Source organism: Babylonia areolata, chromosome 10 (genome assembly GCF_041734735.1).
Source record: "Babylonia areolata isolate BAREFJ2019XMU chromosome 10, ASM4173473v1, whole genome shotgun sequence".
NCBI lineage: Eukaryota > Metazoa > Mollusca > Gastropoda > Neogastropoda > Buccinidae > Babylonia > Babylonia areolata.
In genome coordinates this window covers 35,652,935-35,676,013 of record NC_134885.1, presented here as the reverse complement: position 1 = coordinate 35,676,013, position 23,079 = coordinate 35,652,935, and the positions used below count along the sequence as shown (strand labels likewise).

Sequence of the window (23,079 nt, the reverse complement as noted above, 5' to 3'; positions counted from 1 at the left end):
CCCCCCAGTCCCTCCACCATCCTCCAACACACCTAGTATCTTAAAGAAAGAAGGTGGCAGAATGGTTAAGACGCTCGTCTGCCAATACAGACCACAAGGGTCTGGGTTCGAATCCAGCTCTCGCCCTTTGTCCCAAGTTTGACTGAAAAATCAAACTGAGCGTATAGTCATTCGGATGAGACGATAAACCTTAGGTCCTGTGTGCAGCAAAAAAAGATCCCATGGCAACGAGAGTGTTGTCCTCTGGGAAAATTCTGTACAAGAAATCCACTCTGAGAGACACACAAATATATATATGCATGCACTCAAGGCCTGACTAAGCACGTTGTGGTCAGGCATCTGCCTAGCAGATGTGGTGTAGTGAATATGGATTTTTCCAAATGCAGCGATGCCTCCTTCAGAAACTGAAACTCAACTAATTTATAAATATCTCACCAGCCAACTCCAGTGTATTGATATTTTGAAAAATATGAAACAGTTTATTTTTGTTGTTGCAAACTCTCATCCATACAATATAACACAGAATCCTATCAAGTTGATCAACAGTACAGCAGTGCACCGAAAAGAAAATATATACACACATGATATCCACAATGTTTTTGTTTTTCATCACCGTCAGTTCTGAACATATTAACCATGGACATTGACATTTCAATACAGCAACATTTGTGTACACATAGTAACATCTTTTTTTTTTATGTACAGAGTGAACATAAAATCAAAGTTTCACTGCATACCATCATGTTTTGACTGGTCGATACATGTATAGCCCCGCCCCCACCCCACCCCACCTCCATCCCCGATTCTCAACAATTCACCGGCGTTATCAGAAACTGATTGAAATGTGATCCGATTAAAAACATTTTAATAACAATACATGTTTTATTAGTCCTTATCTTATTTTCCTTTTTTTTTTCTCTCTCTCTCTCTCCATTAAACTTCAAATTAAAACTGGGAGCTGGGACCAGGATTAGTGAGTTGTGCACCTTGAAGATGGCAGCAAGGGCAACAACTTACTTGGAAAAAGACTGGATTCCTGACCTTTAAGTCAGGAATTTAGAAAACAAAGCAAAAAAAAAAAAAAAAAAAAAAAAAAAGGTTCAAGCCAAAGCCTCCCTTGGCATTTCAATCATTGAAAAATAAAAAGGAAACTGTTTAGGGTTTCAGGAATGTCTGTGCGAGACAGAGGTGATGGGAGGGTGGGAGGGCTTGAGAAATGGGAGTGTGGAGGTACTCAGAAGAGCACCTTTGAAAAAGAAAAAGAAAAAGAAAAAAAAAAAGAAAAGAAAAAAAAAGGAGCTTGAAAACCCTTTCACCGCCAGTCAGTTTAGAGTGCAAATTAACCTTGTGCAGGAACCACAGAAAACATGGTGTCTAAGAATAGCTGGGGATTCCCCTGTGATGTGCAGAAAAAAATGGCCAATCCTACCACTGAAAATTAAAGAGCATTAGGTTAACCCATCATCTGGTTGCATTTCAATGACATGGGTGCTTCACCTAGCTGGTGCCGAAATGCGACCATGGCGGTCGCATCTATATCACAGAAGTGGCATCTGCGATGTACACCACCAGACCCAGAACAAAATCCATAACCACCCCAAAACAAACAAACAAAAGGACTGCCTTAGATTTTAACAAATCTTAAAAAGACACTGTCAAAAATGAATCCCATGTAAATAACAGTTCTTATCACACTACAGTCTCATGTCTTGCTCCAGAATAAGGTAACATTTCACCACACTATGGCACTATTTTATTGTGTATCACCATTTCTGAATTCCCTAAAATAAAAATTTTAAAAATTGAGAGAGAGAGAGAGAGAGAAAAAAAAAGAGCACATATATATATATATATATATATATATATATATAATTTTTGACTAGAACCTCTCTCACCAACTCTCCTCTCTAATTTTCCAAGATGTAAGTTTAAGTTAGGAACACCCTCTTTTTTTTTCTTTTCTTTTTTTGTTTTGTTTACCATACTTCGTTGTACATACATCCTCTTTACAGGCACAATTGTCCTAGCATTACCAGAGGGGTAGAGTAAGACTGATACTGAGATGAGCGAGAGAGAGAGAGAGAGAGAGAGAGAGAGAGAGAGAGAGAGAATGGTAGACAGCTGGACAGAGAGAGAGAATGGTAGACAGAGAAGAGTTATTAGAAAAAAAAAGTCTTTATCTATAAACTTGGTTGACTGGGTTACACAAATGAAAACAAATTCCATAAAATCTCACAAACCACCCACAATGACAGTTCTCCACCCCCCCCCCCACCACCAAAAAAAAAAAAAAAAAAACAACAAAAAAACAAACCAACTAAAACAGGGGTCAAATTTCATTGACATGAAGGCTTGGGAATCCAAAACTGTTACCACAAATGCAATAATCCCATATTTGGCAAAATGGTTTAGGTCTGGCAGCAGTAAATATGACACAAATGTTTCAGTCTTAACTGTGTAAATTATGAACCCCCCCCCCCAAAAAAAAACAAAACAACAACAACCCACCCCAAAACAACAAAAGGATCCTCTCCACCCCCTTCCCAATACAGCAAAGTTTTAATGTTAAAAAAAAAAACCAACAACAAAAACAAAAAAAACAACAAAAAACAAAAACCACCACCAAAAACCCCCCTGAAACAAACAAAAAACAAAACAAAACCACCACCACCCCACCACTCCATTTTCCTGTACAGTTTTAGTTTGGTTTTGACAGCATAAAACATGACAAGTTTTTATCATCCCCAAATGGTAAATCATCGAGTAAAAAAAAGAAAAAAAGAACCCTATGCCTTGCCTTCTATCACCCCCCCCCCCCCCCCCCCCGACTCCACCTCAGAGAAGTCTTTTCCAAGCCACCGCTAATTTGCCTTTCTGAGAGACAAGAACCTGCGTGACATGCTCGTGAAGTCCAAACTAAGACATCTTACCAGCCATTCAACCTCACCAGGGTGCAGACCCTGCGGGGATCGAAAGTGCAAGCCCTGTCCCTTGACAGACACCTCAGTTTCAGTTGGTGGACCCTCTGGTACTTTCACTGTGAAATCTCATCTCAACTGCCAGTCTACTGACATTGTGTACATTTTGTCCTGCACCCTCTGCTCCAAACTGTATGTGGGGAAGACCTACCGTTCATTAGGCGAGCGCTTCTCCAAACACCTGAGGTCGACGAAGCTAGGCTACAACAACCCTGTAGCTGTCGGCCATCATTTTGCTGGCCCATACCACAGCTTCACCCATGCAAGAATTTCAGCTGTGTGGCAGAACCCCAGTGACAGCACGTACAGAAAGTACATGGAGAGCCGCGTCATTGACCGCTTGGGGACCGCACAGCCGAATGGATTGAACGTCAGAGTCACTGACGTCTAGCACCTGGGCCTTTCTGCCTTGATCTCTCTGTCCTTATTCTTTCTTTAACCTCCTATCCCTCTTTTTAAAATATATATATATATGTATATAAATATATATATATATGAATGTGTGTATATATGTGTGTATGCATATACATATATATATATTTTTTTTCTTTTTTGGTGTGTGTGTGTGTGTGAGTATGTGTGTGTGTGTGAGTATGTATTGCACTGAATGGTGATCACCAAGTGTTTAGTGTGCATGGTTCATCAAAACAGAAAGTAGTGAGATGTCATCACCATTTCTCACTTAGGCTTTCCTATCCACACTGTCCTCTTTTCCTCACTTGACAATGGGCCTATGGTTCGAAACATCGTATCTCACTAAACAAAGAGGATTCATCTACCATCAAAAAGTTATTTTTATAAACTTTAGTTTTTTGTTCACCTTCACTCTATTTTTCTGTACACTATTTATATAAAAAAAAAAAAGAAGAAAAAAAAAAGGAAAAAAAAAAAGTCAACAAAACTACGAACACACATTTTCACTGTTCATAATCTGTGCAGACAACAAGGACAAGTAAAAAGAGCAGGATCAGCGCTTAAGGAGTGAGTGTGAAAACTGACCAAAAAAAAAAAAAAAAACCACAAAAAAAACAAAAAAAAGAGGGAGATTTTTCTTCTTTTTTTTCGTACTGCGCTGCTTCTCTTGACACCCAAATCTCACTGACAAGTGAACAAATATTCCCACAACAAAGGAAAAAAACAACCAAAAACGATCGTCCTTCTTCACTTCAATCCTGCTTAGGGGGCCCAGCAGCAAAGTGATTGGTTATTTGGCCCGAGATGTTCTCCAGCTGACCCCTGACATTGTCCACGCCCTGCGAGAGGTTCTCCTTGACCGAGTCGACGCGCTGCGAGAGGTTCTCCTTGACCGAGTCCACCTTCTCCTTGACCGAGTCGACGCGCTGCGAGAGGTTCTCCTTGACGCAGTCGACACGGTGCGACAGGTGCCCCACCTGGGTGGTCAGGTTCTCCCTGACGCAGCCCACCCCGTGGGAGAGGTTCTCCTTGACGTAGTCCACCCGCTGCGAGAGGTTCTCCTTGACCGAGTCCACCTTCTCCTTGACCGTGTCCACGCGCTGCGAGAGGTTCTCCTTGACCGTGTCCACGCGGTTGGAGAGGTTCTCCTTGACCGAATCCACCTTCTCCTTGACCGTGTCCACCCGGTGCGAGAGGTTCTCCTTGACCGTGTCCACCCGGTGCGAGAGGTTCTCCTTGACCGTGTCCACGCGGTTGGAGAGGCTCTCTAGCTGGCTGCGCACGTTCTCCTTGTTGAGCTGGCTGGAAAGGTGCTCCAGGTGGCCCTTGACGTTGTCGATGACGTCCGGGCTCTGGCCCTGGGTCTGGATGCGGATGACCTCCTCCACCTGGCTGTCCACCACCGACAGGGAGATGCCCAGCTGGGCCGCATAGTACGTGACCATGATCAGCTGGTGGGAGAAGGGCACCTGCTCGCAAAATGAAAGTAATGATCATGATCAGCAGGTGGGAGAAGGGCACCTGCTTGCAAAAAGAAAACACTTATCAATAACGATAATAATAATACTAATGATACTGGTAGTATGTGATCATGATCAGCTGGTGGGAGATGGGGACCTGCTCGCAAAAAGAAAACAATTATCAATAACGATAACAATAATACTAATGATATTGGTAGTACGTGATCATGATCAGCAGATGAGAGAAGGGCACCTGCTCGCAAAAAGAAAACAATTATCAATAACGATAATAATAATACTAATGATGCTGGTAGTACGTGATCATGATCAGCTGGTGGGAGAAGGGCACCTGCTCGCAAAAAGAAAACAATTATCAATAACGATAACAATAATACTAATGATATTGGTAGTACGTGATCATGATCAGCTGGTGGGAGATGGGGACCTGCTCACAAAATAAAATAATGATAACAACAACAATAATAATATCAGTACGTGATCACAATCAGCTGGTGGGAGAACAAGACCTGCTCACAAATAAAAGGTATCAATGGCGATCAAGAGGTCTGATGTCATGACCAACAAGCTAACTGACCTTGACAATGATGCCATGAACAACAAACTATCTGACAATGACTAACAACTAACTGACCTTGATAATGAAGGTATCAATGGTAATCAAGAGATCAGAGGTCATGACCAACAAGCTATATGACCTTGGTAATGAAGGTATCAATGGTGATCAAGATCTGATTTCATGAACAACAAACTAACTGACCTTGACAATGAAGGTATCAATGGCGATCAAGAGGTCAGAGGTCATAACCAACAAACTAACTGACCTTGACGATGAAGATAACAATGGCGATCAAGATCAAGATGTCATGACCAACAAACTTACTGACCTTGACAATGAAGGTATCAATGGCAATCAAGAGGTCAGAGGTCATGAAGAAAATGGCTCCAGCACAGCCGCACAGCTTGGTCCACGTCCACAGCTCATCGAAAAACTGCACTCGCGCCACGGCTCGCCATCCCATGATGCAAATCAGGATCAGGTACATGGGACACAGGTATTCCATCATCCCTTTCAGCCCTGAAAGACAAATATGGTGAGATACATTATAAAAGAATTTTTTTTAAAAAAGGCAAACGGTTCCATTGTGTTTAATGGCTGTCTGGACCACGGAGTTTTCTTCCACCCTTTTAGCCTTCCCCAACCGAAGTCAGGTGCCCATTCACATTTCACTAGACTTGTTCGACGTTTGAGGCCCCTTTCCAAGGAGACTGTTCATCATTCTGCATGTAAGAAAGACTATATACATAGCAGCATGTGTGGCAGGTGTATGGATCTAAGCAAAAACAAAATAGTGTCAATCTACCTATCTTGACATTCTGGTGAGTACAAGGTAGGCAGGTTTTTCCAATGACAGTAAAAGGAAATTTTCTTCCTAAAATTACGTTAAAGTAACATACTTACAGTGACCCACTAGTGCAGACTCCGGCAGGCGTCTGATTCCTGTCCTGTGCAAACTACTACCCGCCTATGCGGAGAAAAGGAAAGTAGCTAGCCTATCTTTGAAGGAGCTGATAGAGGGTATTGTTATAACGTGATCTGGCAAACTGTTCCAAGATCAAGCTGTTAGGTGGAGAGTGAGAAAATCGGACTGAAACGCCTTTCCTGAGGACACAACATGCTGAAACCAGGGGCCTTGAGCACTGGTGAACACTGGATTGGAAGTCCAACACCTGACAAGTTCTGCTGCAGTGCCTCCTTCAAGATCACAGTGGGACCAAATAATCCATCTCCCCTTTGAACCCTGAAAGCTAAGAATGTGGGATACATTCCGACAAGGTGTTTTATCTGCTTCGAAAGACAAAGAGAATGAGATACATTGCGACCAAGTATTCAATCATTCTTTTCAGTCCTAAAAGGTGAAGAACTTCTGTTACTTCCAGTGTTGATTTGACTGAACAGAGACAGAAACTGACAAACATGTATTTTTTTTGTCCCTATCGTCCCTGAAAAATACCATTCTTATATAATGCAAGTGCTGTTTTAACTGATCAGTGACAATTCCTTATATGTTATAAAAGACATACATATACAAGTGCTGTGGCTGTTGCTTTCCGGTTTAACAAGTGATTGTTAAAAAGAAGAAGAATGTATTAGTTGTAGTCATCCCTATGGTCAATGGCATTATATGTATCAGTTCATTTGATTGTATAATATATATTCCAAATTCCTAAAGAATATTTGTTCATCCACCAATAAGCAGTAATTTCTTTTTCCTGTTTTAGTTTTTTCCTTAACAACAACAACAACAATAAAACCAAAGTGTATTCAACAAAATGCTACACAGTCATAGATTCTATATTTTGTCATTTTGTAAGACACATACTGCTAAATAATTCCCAACTTATTCTTTTGAATGCCCCAGGACATAAATTTCTGCCCCTTCCAGTGTGCAAAAAAAATGCTCCGCAATGGCAGTCTATGCCTGTGTCAATACAGGAATTTTCCTACTACAAAATAATCAAATTCATGTGAAATTGTCAAATGGGATTGTGTATTTATCTTTCGGAAATGTATAGTTTATATATTTTCTTTCAGTAGTTTGCATGCTGTAAAAAACAAAAAAAAAAACAACAACAAAAACAAACAAACACAAAAAACCCTGTCCAAGTATCCCTTGGCAAATTGCTGTCACTGAGCATAACATATAGTTGACACTGAATGGGTTACATTGACTGGTAGAAGAGACATGAATCAGAAAAAAAGCAATTCTGAAAACATGTGACATAACACACATGTACACACACACATAATAATAAAACATAAAAAAACCCAACAAAAATACCAAAAAAACAACATGAGCTGAAAGTGTAATGGAAAAAAAAAAAGAAGAAAAATCAAAGAAAGACACATCACCTGGACTCAAGAAAGAGTAGAACCCACAGCCCAGTGCCGTGAAAGCCGCCCCGGCATACACGTTGAATGGGCGAAAGCCGAAGGCTCTAGCGTAGTTCACCTGGGCCATGGCAAACATCAGCACGCCACACTCAAAGTTCAGGTAGCTGGCCTTCCACACCAGGAAAGCGTCGCCCACCGCTGAAAAGATGAGGCCGATGAGAATGAGGCGTGAGTAGCGGTAGTACTCGTTGAGGCTCATCCCATGGAGGAGGACGAAGAAGATGAGGGAGACGATGGGCAGACATTTGGCGATGCAGAAGAGCAGGGAGGTGCTCTCACTGCTGCCATACAGCACAAAGTAGATGGCCACAGTTTTGAAGAAGGGAACCAGCTTGGGGCCCACACTTTTCAGCTGAAACAAATCAGAAAAAAAAACTGGTTCTTAATATGTAGCAGTACTAGAGTTATGCATGCGTGTGAATGACTGGTGCGAAAGCGCTTTGATTTGTCTCTGCACAAGATCCAGCGCTATATAAATACCATTATTATTATTATTAGTAGTAGTAGTAGTACTAGTTGACATACTTCAGTAAGGGGAGACAATGGAGTTGTGCTCTGACTGGGTGATGTATCTGGTGCAGCCTCAGTTATGGCTTGACAGGCCTATTCGAATATCGCAGTCATTCCCTGCTACACTTTGAAGTCTAATGCTGGTCTGTCAAGACAGAATCTGGGCCTTAGGGGGTTACTATATACGGGGCAAACTTTTCAGCTGAAAAACAAGGTATAAAAGGGTTCTTAATATATAACTTGCATGCTTTTCAGCTAAAAAGTAAAAGACAAGGTGGAGAAGGGTTCTTAATATAGAATGGGCATGCTTTTGAGCTGAAACATAAAGACAGAAAAGGATTCTTCATACATATAATGGGCACGTTTTTCGGAGTTTTCACTGAAACACAAAGGCAGTAAAGGTTTCTTTACATATGAAACAGAAAACAGAAAAGGGTTCTTGACAGACGACAGGCATGCCCTTCAGCTGAAACATAAAAGCTGAAAGACGTTCTTAATATTATAACCAGTACTCTTTTCCATTTAAACGCAAGGTAGAAAAGGGCTCTTTGTATATAATGGGCATGCTTCCCCCCCATCTTTCAGCAATGTTTTCTTCAAACTGAATATTCTTTAAATAGTTATCTGAAGCTACAAAAAATGAGACAAAAAATCTTATGAGGGGAAAAAATGTCTCATGAATGGAAAGAGAAGGAATGTCACATTGACATATTCTCCCAACAATGACAACAGATTGTTACACAGCCTGTCACCAACTGCCATACACTGCAGCCCTGTGACAAGAGCTCTGGACTTTGGACCTAGTCTGCCTTTGGTCTACACTCCAGTGCAAATTCATTAACACCTTAAAATGATTACAATTGTGCCTGCGTGCGTGCGTGCGTGTGTGAGTGAGATAGACACACACAGAGAGAGAGAGAGAGAGAGAGAGAGAGAGAGAGAGAAAATGTGAGTGTTCATGCATTAAAGTGTGTATGTATCAGATCAGTATATTGGTGATTATATATTCTACTAGACTACAATGAGAATTCATATTGTACAAAACCATGTATAATACTGCATATCATTTGTCATATCATCACATGCTTTTATCATAATTCATATCAACTTCATTCAAGTCTGATAATGATTTGAAAAGTTATCTTCTAAAGCCTGGTGAAAAATACTTTACAAAACCTGACAAACATTACAAAGGAAACATGTCATAAAATGATACATAGTCTGCCCACTTTTGATGACATTGCTATAAATGATGCCGATCCAAGGGAGTTCATCATACAAAGGTGCATTCTATTGCCAACTTATCATTTTCATCAGATGAAACGAAACTACCATACCTGTGAGATCCCCCACCAGAGGAGACCTCCCTAGCCAATTGTTAATTTCTGTGATTTTAAAATTAGATCAGTATCACATTATCAGAATAAATTTATTTTCTTATAAAATGACATTATAACAGGTGTGGCAAAACAAATCTGGACTATTACTTGACACAACAAAAGCAAAACAAATCTGGACTATTACTTGACACAACAAAAGCAAAACAAATCTGGACTATTACCTGACACAACAACATTAAACACGAGGGCTTGGAAAAGCAACATTAAACGTAAGACATGCATACATTCTGCACTGCACATATTCACTTTAAAATATTATAACTGATATTACATAAATTTGTTTAAAAGACACAAATTATAACATTGCACAGATCATATTTCACATTCATTCTGATTATTCTATAAACTGAAACAAAAGGACCCCAGTATCTGTTCTCAGAATGACCAGCTAACATCCAATGAATCAAACTGAAAAGTAATATTTCTGTGTTGTACAACAGCAAGAAATATAGAACAGAACAGAACAGAATAGAATAGAATATGTCTTTATTACCAAGTGTACTGGGGTCACAAGGAATATTGGGGGGGGGGGGGGGGTGGGGGATAGTACATAACAAGATACCAACATAAAATTGAAAATCATACACAAATACAGTAGAAATTAGGATACATACAAGTGCATATCAATATAAAAACTTGTGCATTCTCACGCATGCACGCACTGCACACACACACACACACTTGCACGCGCACACACACACACACACGCACGTTTGAACAGAAGCTGCATATTACATGTGGATGGGGCTGATGACTAGATATTCACTAATTCAGGTAGATGGTTGTTGGTTGCACAATTCTATTTATCATACTGGAGTTGTTTGAGAGACAGGGCATTGACTGCTTTGAGGAAAAAGCTATTGGCAAAGCGATTGGTTTTCGTCCTTATACTTCTGTACCGTCAACCAGAGGGGAGCATCTCGAAAATCCCAAAAGCTGGATGTGATTCGATATGGTAATAAGTTAACATCAACAACAACTGATCTGAGGTAGATTTAAGGTTTACTGACACAGATTAAGCCCTTTGTTAATTCAGTGAAACTGGTTGTGGAAAATATCAGTTATACTCTAAACACCTCAGTCTATAAGTGCTTCCACTAGTTCCAGTGAATAATTTCTTTGGTAACACTCTCACATAATTATAGAAAGAAGCAGGCAAACTGAACATTTTCCCATAATTCCAAGTCAATTCATGTGCGGATATATGTTCAGTCAGATATTGCCTGCTCTCCCTTTGTGTTTTCACAGCCTGACGCAGAAATATACAATTACTCCATTTTCTGAGATTCAGAGTTAAACTTAAAGCTAACCTGTGCATGTGAGCAATGGAAACACAAACTTCATACCACACATTTGCCCATCACAACTGACTACAATTTACTAAAAATGATGTTAGTTGTGTACTGGTGTCAGCTGTGTAAAAAGGAAGGCAAAGGAGACAAAAACAAAACAAAAACAACAACAAAAACTGCACACTGGCCATATTAGGTCTCAACCTCTCCCACCCTCCTGCATAAATGATGAACAGTGATGACTAAACCCAAGAAGAAGAAGAAGAAGACTGATGACTTAATGCAATAAAAAAAGACAATAAAAAAATAATAATGACTTTATGCAAGAAGCTGCAGCAGAGGCAGCAGCAGAAGCAGAGGAAGAAGAAGAAGAAGAGGAAGAAGAAGACTTTAAAAAAAAAAGAAAAAAGAAAAAAAAGACTGTTGATTTGGGGTGCTACACATTACATTGATCAGTTTTCTGTAAAACGCTGTGAGACCATGTGTCCTGATCGGTTGGATCATCATCCTAAACTGGAAGAATAATGAATCAATTTCTTTCAAATCGCAAACTGTTTCTGCATGCATCAGCATCGACAGGGTCCTTAAACTCCAAAGCCAGCGAGTTGTAATCGTTTCTGAATGCATCAGCATCCACACGGTTCTTTGACTCCCATGACTGTATGTCGTCCTCGCGTAACCTTTCCCACGCTAGACATAAATGATTCCCATCATTCGGGCTCGCATGCTTGCTGGCCATGGCAGAACGCATCTTCCAATCACCTAACACACTGAATAATTTATGACATTTCTTCTCAGGCCGTTAAACGATTTCAGATTGTATGCCTGTAAGAAAAACAAGAAAACACGCTGTGATTTAATGAATCAAATCTTCAAAGATAGCTAAAATCCCGCTCTGACCGAATTTTGGAGGCAGCACCGTGGCTGTGCAAACCTTGGTGAGAAGGTTGATGACGTCTTGAATGATAATGAACGTACAGCTGGATAAAAGCATCATGCGTACAGCTTTTGTTTACAGAAACAGGTGAAATCAAGACTTACCACATTCAATGGCTTCGTCATTGTTGATGATGTTCAGGGTGACCCAGCAGCGAGTTTTCAGTGTATGGCTTCTGGCCCCGACAGCTGTGCGTTCGGTCGTGTTTACATCAGGAGCCTATTTTTGGAGCTGTGAACGTCACGGGACGAGCTTGCTGACCTCAGTGAACAGGGACACAGCCCACTCAGTGGCCTAATATGATTGGTTAGAAGATTTTATATTCATCCAATTAGAGAACCTTTAACATTTTCGTCTCGGCGAGTGGAGTTTTCTTCCCAGATGGCGCTACAAAATGAGAAACAGGAAGTTGATGTTTTGCAGACGAAAACCTGCACGAGTAAATTACGGAAGTGGTTCATGGATTGCAAGATCTGTAACATGTAAAAATGGGCAAGGATCACGAACTGTTGGAAGCGGCGCGGACCGGCAACTTGCAGACAGTGAAAACTATTTTGTCAGGAAAACTGCCGCGCTCTGGACCTGGAGGTGGAGGTGGCTGGAGAAGGTGTGCACGTTTAGAATCTGTGATAACAGGAAAGCCACTGATCATGCACATGATCATGAATGGATTGTCTGTTGGATGGTGTTCATTCATTTGTGTGTTTGCAGGATACAATGTAATGTTTCGCTTTAAAAAGACAGAAAAACGACAGCTTCGAAATTGTGTCAGTGGTTAAATTGAGAGCTACCCGTCAGCAGAAGAGGATCGAGAAAGAAAAATTAAAAGAGAATATAATTCTATACAGTTAACATTGATCGGGATAAACTTTTTTTCTTTCTTATTTTTTGTTGTTGGTTATGTGATTTTGGAAAGAACAGTCGCATATTCAGATTATACATTTTCTGCATGTGTCACAACCCGCACTTTCATTCATAAAACAATGTAGTTTGAGCTCATGGATTTTTCATTGCACCTTTTTTATTGCTCGTGATATTTGAGCTCATGCATTTTTCATTGCACCATAATTGCTCATGATATTTAAGATCATGCATTTTTCATTGCACCATAGTTGTTTACATTTTTCAGTGATTTCTCAGCCAGTCTCTGTTACTTTCTACCAGTGAAAAAAATTGAAATGCTTTTATTTTGATTTTGTTTGTTTGTTTGTTTACTTACAAATAAGTCTTTGGAAGTAACCAAAACAGTTGATGTAGAGATGCACATATTAATGATAATAATATGGGACTGTTCACTATTGAACTGTAGTTTTCACAATTTTAAGAAGGTTTTAATGTGTTCTTGAAGCACATACACACTCCTAGTGCGTTTTTCAGATTCCATTTTTAAACCAGTGATTGAGTGAAAATGAAGCAGAATCTTCCAAAGCACATGCACGCACACACACACACACACACACACACACACACATCTGTCTTGTCTTGTCTGTCTATTTGTCTGTAAAAAAGGTTGACTGTTTTTGTACACCTATCCAGAACATAGGACAAAGTAATGATCATTGCTAAATGGCAGAGAACACACCAATGACACATCATTCATATATATGTATGATAATATATATACACGCATGGACACTCAGGTTAGCATATAGTTTACTATCAAGGCAAGTGATAATGTAAAGTTGTTATTTTTTTCTTAACAAATGGGTCAATAATTTTGTGGACATTGCTACCAATATTTTCTCTCTGCACACATTATTAACCATTGTTATGGGGGGAAATTGAACTTGTGTTTCTGATTTTAGCGTAGATATTTTATCTGCTACAAATAATTTGACACTTGATACATGACCGGAATAGTGATTCCTGCATGATTGTTTGTACCCGAAGGTCATGACTTAACTGCTCATGTACAGTGATTTCCAGCATATAACAGGGTGATAGTACTGATAGTGATACAGCGTATAACATACATCCCCTGAATTTAAAAGAAAAAAAGATATTTTGAACACATATTAGGCATCTGCTTATGATCCCATTTACACAAAACTGACTAGGATAGTTGTGTTTGTGTGCCCGTACAGATCATGGGCACATAGCTTATGTAATGGTCTGTTTTCAAGATTTACAAATATACAGTCAGTGATTGTGAGTTGTGTTTTTTAGAATGCTTATTATTAATGTATTATATATATATATATATATATATATATATATATATTTTTTTTTTTTTAACAGGGGAATGAAACAAGTATTTTAATGTAAACTAGGGCAGGTTGCAGTTGTGCAGGAAACATTTCCCTAAATAAAATTGAATGCTTACCTGTCAAATATTTCATAGTAGATTTGCTCTAGAATTTTGTCAGGGACAACTTTTGTTGTCTCATCGAGTTTTTCACTTGTTTGAAAGGCTGGCACCCAGGGTGGATCAACACATGATAAATATCAGGGGTGAATGAATGCTTGATAAATTTCAGGGGTGAATAAAAACTTGATAAATGTCAGGGGTGGATCAACACATACGACAAATATCATGGGTAGATCAGAACTTAATGAATGTCAGAGGTGGATCAACACTCAGAAAATTTCAGGGGTGAATCAACACTTGATAAATGTCAAGGATGGATCAATATGTGATATATCATTATATGTCAGGGATGGATCGATACTTGACAAATTTCAGGGATGGATCAAAACTTGATAAATGTCAGGTGTGAATTAACACATGATGGATGTCATGGGTGAATCAAAACATGATAATCATAATAGGAGGGGTGGGTCGTACACTTGATAAATGTCAGGGATGAATGAATGCTTGATAAATATCAGGCATGAGTCAACATGATAAATATCAGGTGTAAATCAACATGATAAATATCAGGTATATATCAACATGATAAATGTCAGGGGTGAATCAGCACATGATAAATGTCAGGGGTGAATGAATGCATGATGAATATCAGGGGTGAATGAACATGATGAATGTTAGGGATTAATGAGTGTTTGTTAGATATCAGGGGTGAATGAACATGATGAATGTTAGGGATTAATGAGTGTTTGTTGGATATCAGGGGTGAATCAACATGATGAATGTTAGGGATTAATGAGTGTTTGTTAGATATCAGGGGTGAATGAACATGACAAGTGTAAGGGATGTATGAATGCTCAATGAATATCAGGGGTTGAATCAACATGATGAATGTTAGGGATTAATGAGTGTTTGTTAGATATCAGGGGTGAATCAACATGATGAATGTTAGGGATTAATGAGTGTTTGTTAGATATCAGGGGTGAATGAACATGATGAATGTTAAGGATTAATGAGTGTTTGTTAGATATCAGGGGTGAATGAACATGACAAGTGTAAGGCATGTATGAATGCTCGATGAATATCAGGGGTGAATCAACATGATAAATGCCAGGGGTGAATCAACACATGATCAGTGTCAGGGGTGAATGATTGCTTGGTAAATTTCTGGGGTAAATCAACATGATAAATGTCCAGGGTGGATCAACACATATAACAAATATCATGGGAGGATCAGCACTTGATAAATGTCATGGCATAGGCATGGATCAACGCTTGATGTCTGGAATAGATCAATGCTTGATGTCTGGAATAGATCAACACATGATGGATGTCATGGGTGAATCAAAACATGATAATGATAATGGGAGGGGTGGGTCGTACACTTGATAAATGTCAGGGATGAATGAATGCTTGATAAATATCAGGCATGAGTCAACATGATAAATATCAGGTGTAAATCAACATGATAAATATCAGGTATATATCAACATGATAAATGTCAGGGGTGAATCAGCACATGATAAATGTCAGGGGTGAATGAATGCATGATGAATATCAGGGGTGAATGAACATGATGAATGTTCGGGATTAATGAGTGTTTGTTAGATATCAGGGGTGAATGAACATGATGAATGTTAGGGATTAATGAGTGTTTGTTAGATATCAGGGGTGAATCAACATGATGAATGTTCGGGATTAATGAGTGTTTGTTAGATATCAGGGGTGAATCAACATGACAAGTGTAAGGGATGTATGAATGCTTGATGAATATCAGGGGTGAATCAACATGATGAATGTTCGGGATTAATGAGTGTTTGTTAGATATCAGGGGTGAATCAACATGAATGTTAGGGATTGATGAGTGTTTGTTAGATATCAGGGGTGAATGAACATGACAAGTGTAAGGCATGTATGAATGCTTAATGAATATCAGGGGTGAATCAACATGATAAATGCCAGGGGTGAATCAGCACATGATCAGTGTCAGGGGTGAATGATTGCTTGGTAAATTTCTGGGGTAAATCAACATGATAAATGTCCAGGGTGGATCAACACATATAACAAATATCATGGGAGGATCAGCACTTGATAAATGTCATGGCATAGGCATGGATCAACGCTTGATGTCTGGAACAGATCAATGCTTGATATGTCAGGGGTAGATCAATACTTGATAAATATCAGGAGTGATTCAAAACATGATAAATGTCAGGGGTGAATCAACTCTTGGGGAAATGCCGGGGGATGGATCAACACATGATGAATGTCAAAACTTAATAAAAAATAACTGTTACTGTTAGGGGTGGTTAAATGTCTTCACATATATTTTTTTTTATCATTTGTCGAGAGTGAAGTGATCAATAACCATTACTTTTTATTTTTAATTTTAAAGATATTTATTATTATTATTATTTTGTTATTTTATTTTATTTATTTTATTTTTTTATTTTTAAATTTTTATTATTATTAATTTTTTTTGGTTATTTTATTTTATTTTATTTATTTATTTTTTCTCAAGGCCTGACTAAGTGCGTTAGGTTATGCTGCTGGTCAGGCATCTGCTTGGCAGATGTGGTGTAGCGTATATGGATGTGACCGAACGCAGTGACGCCTCCTTGAGCTACTGATACAATGATACCATGGCATGATCCTTGATGTGTGTCTTGATTTAAGACAGAATACCTTTGAAGGAGAGCTTCAACTTTTATGCTTGTTCAGCAGAATGTAGTGCCATGGACTGCAGTAGGATGCGGTCCAGTGCAGAATAGGACCAATATTGAAACAACACAGACGGGCGCAATAGCCGAGTGGTTAAAGCGTTGAACTGTCAATCTGAGGGTCCCGGGTTCGAATCACGGTGACGGTGCCTGGTGGGTAAAGGGTGGAGATTTTTACGATCTCCCAGGTCAGCATATGTGCAGACCTGCTAGTGCCTGAACCCCCTTCATGTGTATACGCAAGCAGAAGATCAAATACGCACGTTAAAGATCCTGTAATCCATGTCAGCGTTCGGTGGGTTATGGAAACAAGAACATACCCAGCATGCACACCCCCGAAAATGGAGTATGGCTGCCTACATGGCGGGGTAAAAATGGTCATACACGTAAAAGCCCACTCGTGTACATACGAGTGAACGCAGAAGAAGAAGAAGAAGAAACAACACAAAACAGAAAAACAGCGCAGCATTGCACCACAAGCACGAAACAGCACAGCATAGCACACTATTTTCAATTACCTTTTTATGTTTTTTTGTGCAGTATTTTGGCCCTGAAGTCAGTGAACATCAACTGTACAGACACCAGTGGGGAGACGCCTGTACATCTGGCCGCACTTAATGGCCACAGGTATAACTGATATATATATCTACTTTTTTTAATATGATTTTATTTAATCTAGTTTTATCACTTTTATTTTGTGGGTCATCCAACCTCCTATCCCCCCCCCCCCTTCTTGTGACTGACCAATAGTGTGTACAGTTTCTGTGATTTTTTTGTTCTGTTCAGACAGATATTCAGTCCTGTATTAATTTTAAAGATGCTTCATACTGGATGGACAGCAACAAACCAGTGTTGATTAAACAGTGGTAAAACTGAGGCTGTTCCTGTTGCTAGCTCATCTTGTGTCAAACTGGTTGGCAGTGAATCTTGCATACTGCGCACAGACATGCCTACACACATGATATATCTGATCTGTCTGTCTGTCTGTCTGCCAGTCTGTCTATCAATTTACAAATACTCATTGACACATAACGCAACACACACACAAACACACACACACACACATATATAACACACACACACACACACACACACACACACATATATATATATATATATATATATACATTACATGTACACATTCACAGACATCCCCATTCTTCAGACACAACTCTCTCCACCTAGAATGCACACACACACACACACACACACACACACACACACACACACACACACACACACACACACACACACACACACACACACACACAACACACACACACACACACTCACACACACAACACACACACACACACACACACTCACACAAGCATGCAAACATGCACACACACACTTAACTACACACACACACACACTCTCTCTCTCTCTTTCTCTCTCTCTCTACATACATACATACCCAACAACATGGGCATGTGTGTGAAGCTGACTGGCTGACTGCCAGATGCTATTGACTAGTGGCAGGGGGTGTGGGGGGATGAACAATTAGATTAGCAGGGGCCTAGGGAGAGGACCAGGAGAGCCAATATTGACAGCGGACGGAAGGAACAGAAGAAAATGGCACTTACATACAGCCTTCCACTTCAGAAGCTTCATCATGTTAATCATTTTATAGCAAAAAGTTTAAAAAGAAAGAAAGAAAAAAAAGAAGAGGAACTTGTCTGGTGGAAAAAAAAAACCAAACCCATGGAGAAGGCTTTGACAACAATCTACTTAATGATATGAACGCACGCAGTAACAAGTGAATGTGCCCAATGCAAACAATTCACAAGCAGTTCATGATATTTATGGAATGCAGAAAACATGTGGAATAGTGGGGGAGAGGATGGAGGGAGGATGGGGTGGAGCACAGAGAGAGAGAGAGCGAGAGAGAGAGAGAGAGCAACAAACATGCAGACAGACAGATACTGAGATAGAGAATAACAAGGGACATGTATAACGATTTAGGCTTAGAGAGAGATGGAGAAAGAGAAAGGGAAACAGACAGACAGACACACACACACACACACACACACACACACACACACACACACACACACACACACACACACATGCGCGCACAGGCATGCAGGGAACCAGAATGTGCAGACTTTATCATTAAATTAGTGAACTCATCAAGCTCTCAATGCAAACAAAATAATGTAAACATAATTCCCAAACTAGCACATCACAGATGATTTGGGAACAGAACACTTAGGAAAGTAGGGGGGAGAGAGAGAGAGAGAGAGAGAGAGAGAGAGAGTTGATTTTGTGTGTGTGTGTGTGTGTGTGTGTGTGCATTGATTTTCACTTTATTTTTCATTATGGTGTGGATAAATGGTGGGATGTTTGACTCAACATGACAGAGGCTTAGAATGCAGTTTTACCAGTAGGGAAATAGCACAGATGCACATTTTCAGCAAAACTGGCTTTTTCTAAACAAACAGGCAGTGGTTTGGCTTTGATATAATGGTAAAGTGCTGTCACTGTCACTGCCACCAGTCCTGAGACTTGGTTTGATCGAGGGGGTGCTGCACTGCTTAACACATCACCAACATTCTCCATTTTTTGCTGTTGTGGGATGGGGCCTGAGTTTCAGCAAACATCCTCTCTGTCCTGTCTCAGTGATGTTGTCTGCTCAATTCTTACTTCTTTCGCTGTCTGCCATGTTTCCTTGAAATCCCCCCCCTGCCCCCCCCCCCCCCACCCCCCCCCTGCACTTTTCCCTGAAGGATGGTCCTGGAGAGCCCATCAGTTTTTGTCGTGTTGCCATACCGTCTCATCTCCCCCTCCCACACCCTTTTTTTTCCCCCACTGTGGTCAGGAGGCCTTCATACCAACCAGTGTGCTGCCTAATGGGTTTTCCAACTTTTTCATTTGTTGAGTGGTCTCTGTAGGAAATGCCAAGCAGTCTACTGAAGCATCTCATTTCCACTGCTTGGAACCTTCTCTGAAGCTCTGCAGTAAGAGTCATGGACTTGCATGCATAATAAAAAAAAGAAGAAAAAAAAAGAAGAAAATAGAATGTACATGTAGTAACTTTATTCTGAAACTGATGTTCTTGTCTCTCCATTTCCATATGGTCTCTTTTTTTTCAACATTTTTTATTCAGACAAAAGTTTACAGATACAGAATTTATGTGTTTTGTGCATTAGAAAGTATAGGGTAAGCATATAATTAAGTTCTAAGTACTACATGAGGAACAGCGTGGACAGGTCAGACACAGCAACGACCTTTCGGAGCCCTTCCCAATTGGAAATGGAGTGAAACAAGGTTGTGTCCTCGCGCCGACCCTCTTCACGATCTTCTTCAGCATGATGCTCCAACAGGCCACTGAAGATCTTGGCGACGACGACGGTATCTTCATCAGATACCGCACTGATGGCAGCCTATTCAACCTGAGGCGGCTACAGGCCCACACCAAGACACTGGAGCAACTCATCAGAGAGCTTCTGTTTGCCGACGATGCTGCCCTCGTCGCCCATACAGAAGCGGCCCTGCAGCGTATAACGTCCTGCTTCGCAGAGGCTGCGCAGCTCTTCGGCCTAGAAGTCAGTCTGAAAAAGACGGAAGTTCTCCACCAGCCTGCCCCACAGGAAGAATTCCACGCTCCTCACATCAACATCGGTGAGACAGAGCTGAAGTCGGTCCACCAGTTCAGCTACCTAGGCTGCACCATCTCGTCTGACGCCAAGATCGACAAGGAGATCGACAACAGACTTGCAAAGGCAAACAGCGCATTCGGCAGGCTGTACAAGAGAGTGTGGAACAACAAACACCTGAAGAAAGACACAAAGATCAGCGTGTACAGAGCTGTTGTACTGCCCACCCTGTTGTATGGCTCCGAAACCTGGGTCACCTACCGGCACCACATACGACTGCTTGATCGCTTCCACCAGCGCTGCCTTCGCACCATCCTCAGCATCCACTGGAGTGACTACATCACAAATGTCGAGGTCCTGGAGCAGGCAAAGACTATCAGCATCGAGGCAGTGCTGCTAAAGACCCAGCTACGTTGGGCAGGGCACGTGTCCAGGATGGAGGACCACCGCCTGCCCAAGATCACGCTGTATGGCGAACTGTCCACTGGCCACCGTGACAGAGGAGCACCCAAGAAGAGATACAAAGACTCCTTGAAGAAAGCTCTCGGTGCCTGTCACATTGACCATCGCCAGTGGTCCGCAGTAGCCGCTGATCGAGAGACCTGGCGACGCACCATCCACCAAGCTGTCTCCTCCTTCGAAAACAACCGCAGGGCCAGCCTTGAGGACAAACGCAGAAGGAGGAAGAACCACGACGCTGCAGCCACGAACCCAGACCAGACTTTCCCTTGCAACCGCTGCGGCCGACTCTGCTTTTCCCGCATTGGCCTTGTCAGCCATGAGCGTGCCTGCATCAGACGTGGACAACGCCCTTCCTAGATCTTCGTCAGCGAAGCCAGGCCATGATGAAGTACTGACAAATCTATAACATCTATAAATCTATCTATGTCAAAGTTCCAAGTTAGCATTGAAAAGCTTAATCTTGTATCAAACAGTTATAAAGTGCCCATTTTCCCACAAACTTGTTATATTCCATAGTTATGTTAAAGGCATACTTGTCTACTTCATATGCCTGTTTGAGGTCTTTTTTGAACATTTGTAATGTTGGTTTTACTTTGTTGATTCTACATTTGTATACATAGAATTTAGCTATCAATAAGATATATGAGAAACATTCATCAGTTTTCATTTTGTTATGTCCAAAAAGCACCAGTGTGTCGTTCAGGTTAAGTCTATCACAATGTAAACACTTTTCATATGGTCTCATTTGGTACATAACAGAGAAGCAGGAGAATTACCCTTGGATGAATATTTGCTTGTGTAAAATATGTCGTCAGAAGTTTAATCTGCGAAAATTTTGTTGCAGACATAGTAAAGCTTAAATTTGATGTCAGTTTTGTGAAAAGAACTAAAGCTTTATTGGAACCTGTATCTCAAAACTTTTAGATAAAGCAGGCTTTATTAAAAAAAAAAAAAAATGTCAGTGTTGAACAAAAAGATATACTCTGTCTACTTTGGGAACAAAATAAAATCCCTTTTGATATTGAGCACACTGTAAGAAGGACAACAGCTCAAAATGCTGTTGTCACTGCTGTAAGATCACACATTCAGATTATTTAGCTCAGTCATCTGTAGGTGTGTGCTGATGGATCACATCTCAGTAATCAACAAGCAGGAGCTGGGCTTTTTTAAAAAATTTTTTATTTTTTTATTTTTTTATCATACCAGCACTTAACTCTCTCACCAACAAGTGTCTGTGAGGAAAACACTCCCCCAGCGCAAAATATTTCAGACAGGATGCTCTCACTCTCAGTAACACAATTTTGATTTGTGTCAGAACAAGACTGTGGACGTGCTCACTTCAGACTTAGGTCAAGGGGGAAAGGTTCGTTAGTATCCTGTACATGTGAAAGCTGTCTGCAGCTAATGAGCTATCAAGCTTTGTTACAATGTGAAAAACATTTCTTTTAACATAAACCCTCAGTATTGACTACACTCTACAGTCACCTATGGGGGTGAACTGTCTAGTTTACTAAAGTCGCATATATATATGGCAGCAAAAGAGTTCAAAAGGAAAAACCATACTGTATGGAAAGAATCACACACAGACTTGAACACAGACACAACACACACATCCACGCAAGCATGCAAGCACGCACGCATGCACATACATACACACACACACACACACACACACACACACACACACACATATGCACACCCCTCTCGGCCCCAATCCCACCACAAACACACACACACACACACACACACACACACTCCCTCTCTCCCACCCACCTTCACACACTCTTTCTGTCTCTCTCTCAGTTTCTGTCTCTTATTGTTTATATTCCTGTGGGATAAGTTGAATGTTCGACTTAACATAATTAGTGGACATAAGTTATAGATGTGTTAGCTGTTAAATGTGATTGCCTCTTAGACAGTGGTGGAGAAAACAGTCTTTCTTTCTTGCCTGAGGACATATTTTCTTAATGTCATAAAAATACATCAGCTTTTAAATATGACAAGTTTATACTAAAGTTCAGATGA

The 23,079-nt window shown here is 40.5% G+C and overlaps 2 protein-coding genes across 3 annotated transcripts in view; one reads left to right on the top strand and one right to left on the bottom strand.

Moving 5' to 3' along the window:
• Positions 1–3,869: 3,869 nt before the first annotated feature.
• LOC143286562 (lysoplasmalogenase TMEM86A-like) lies at positions 3,870–12,170 on the bottom strand. The gene is made up of 4 exons (XM_076594177.1): positions 12,070–12,170; positions 7,785–8,178; positions 5,758–5,948; positions 3,870–4,861 (listed from the first exon to the last, which is right to left on the bottom strand). Exons 1-4 carry the CDS (start codon positions 12,088–12,090, stop codon positions 4,145–4,147), a joined length of 1,323 nt encoding a protein of 440 aa, XP_076450292.1. The 5' UTR covers positions 12,091–12,170; the 3' UTR covers positions 3,870–4,144.
• A 233-nt stretch (positions 12,171–12,403) lies between these two features.
• The window catches only part of LOC143286967 (uncharacterized), a 93,111-nt gene continuing 82,435 nt past the window's right edge, over positions 12,404–23,079 (top strand). For both annotated transcript variants that reach the window (XM_076594950.1, XM_076594951.1), the window contains exons 1-2: positions 12,404–12,572; positions 17,534–17,620. In XM_076594950.1, the coding sequence (XP_076451065.1) occupies positions 12,454–12,572; positions 17,534–17,620 (206 nt within the window). In that variant the 5' untranslated portion in view covers positions 12,404–12,453. The remainder of the gene's footprint in view (positions 12,573–17,533; positions 17,621–23,079) is intronic.

Coding starts and splice junctions, on each gene's coding strand:
- LOC143286562 (XM_076594177.1), bottom strand. CDS start 12,090: ATGACGAAGCCATTGAATGTG. Junction 5,949..7,784: donor CTACTCTTTCTTGAGTCCAG/GTGATGTGTCTT, acceptor TTTGTCTTTCAG/GGCTGAAAGGGATGATGGAA. Junction 4,862..5,757: donor TTGATACCTTCATTGTCAAG/GTCAGTAAGTTT, acceptor TTTTGCGAGCAG/GTGCCCTTCTCCCACCAGCT.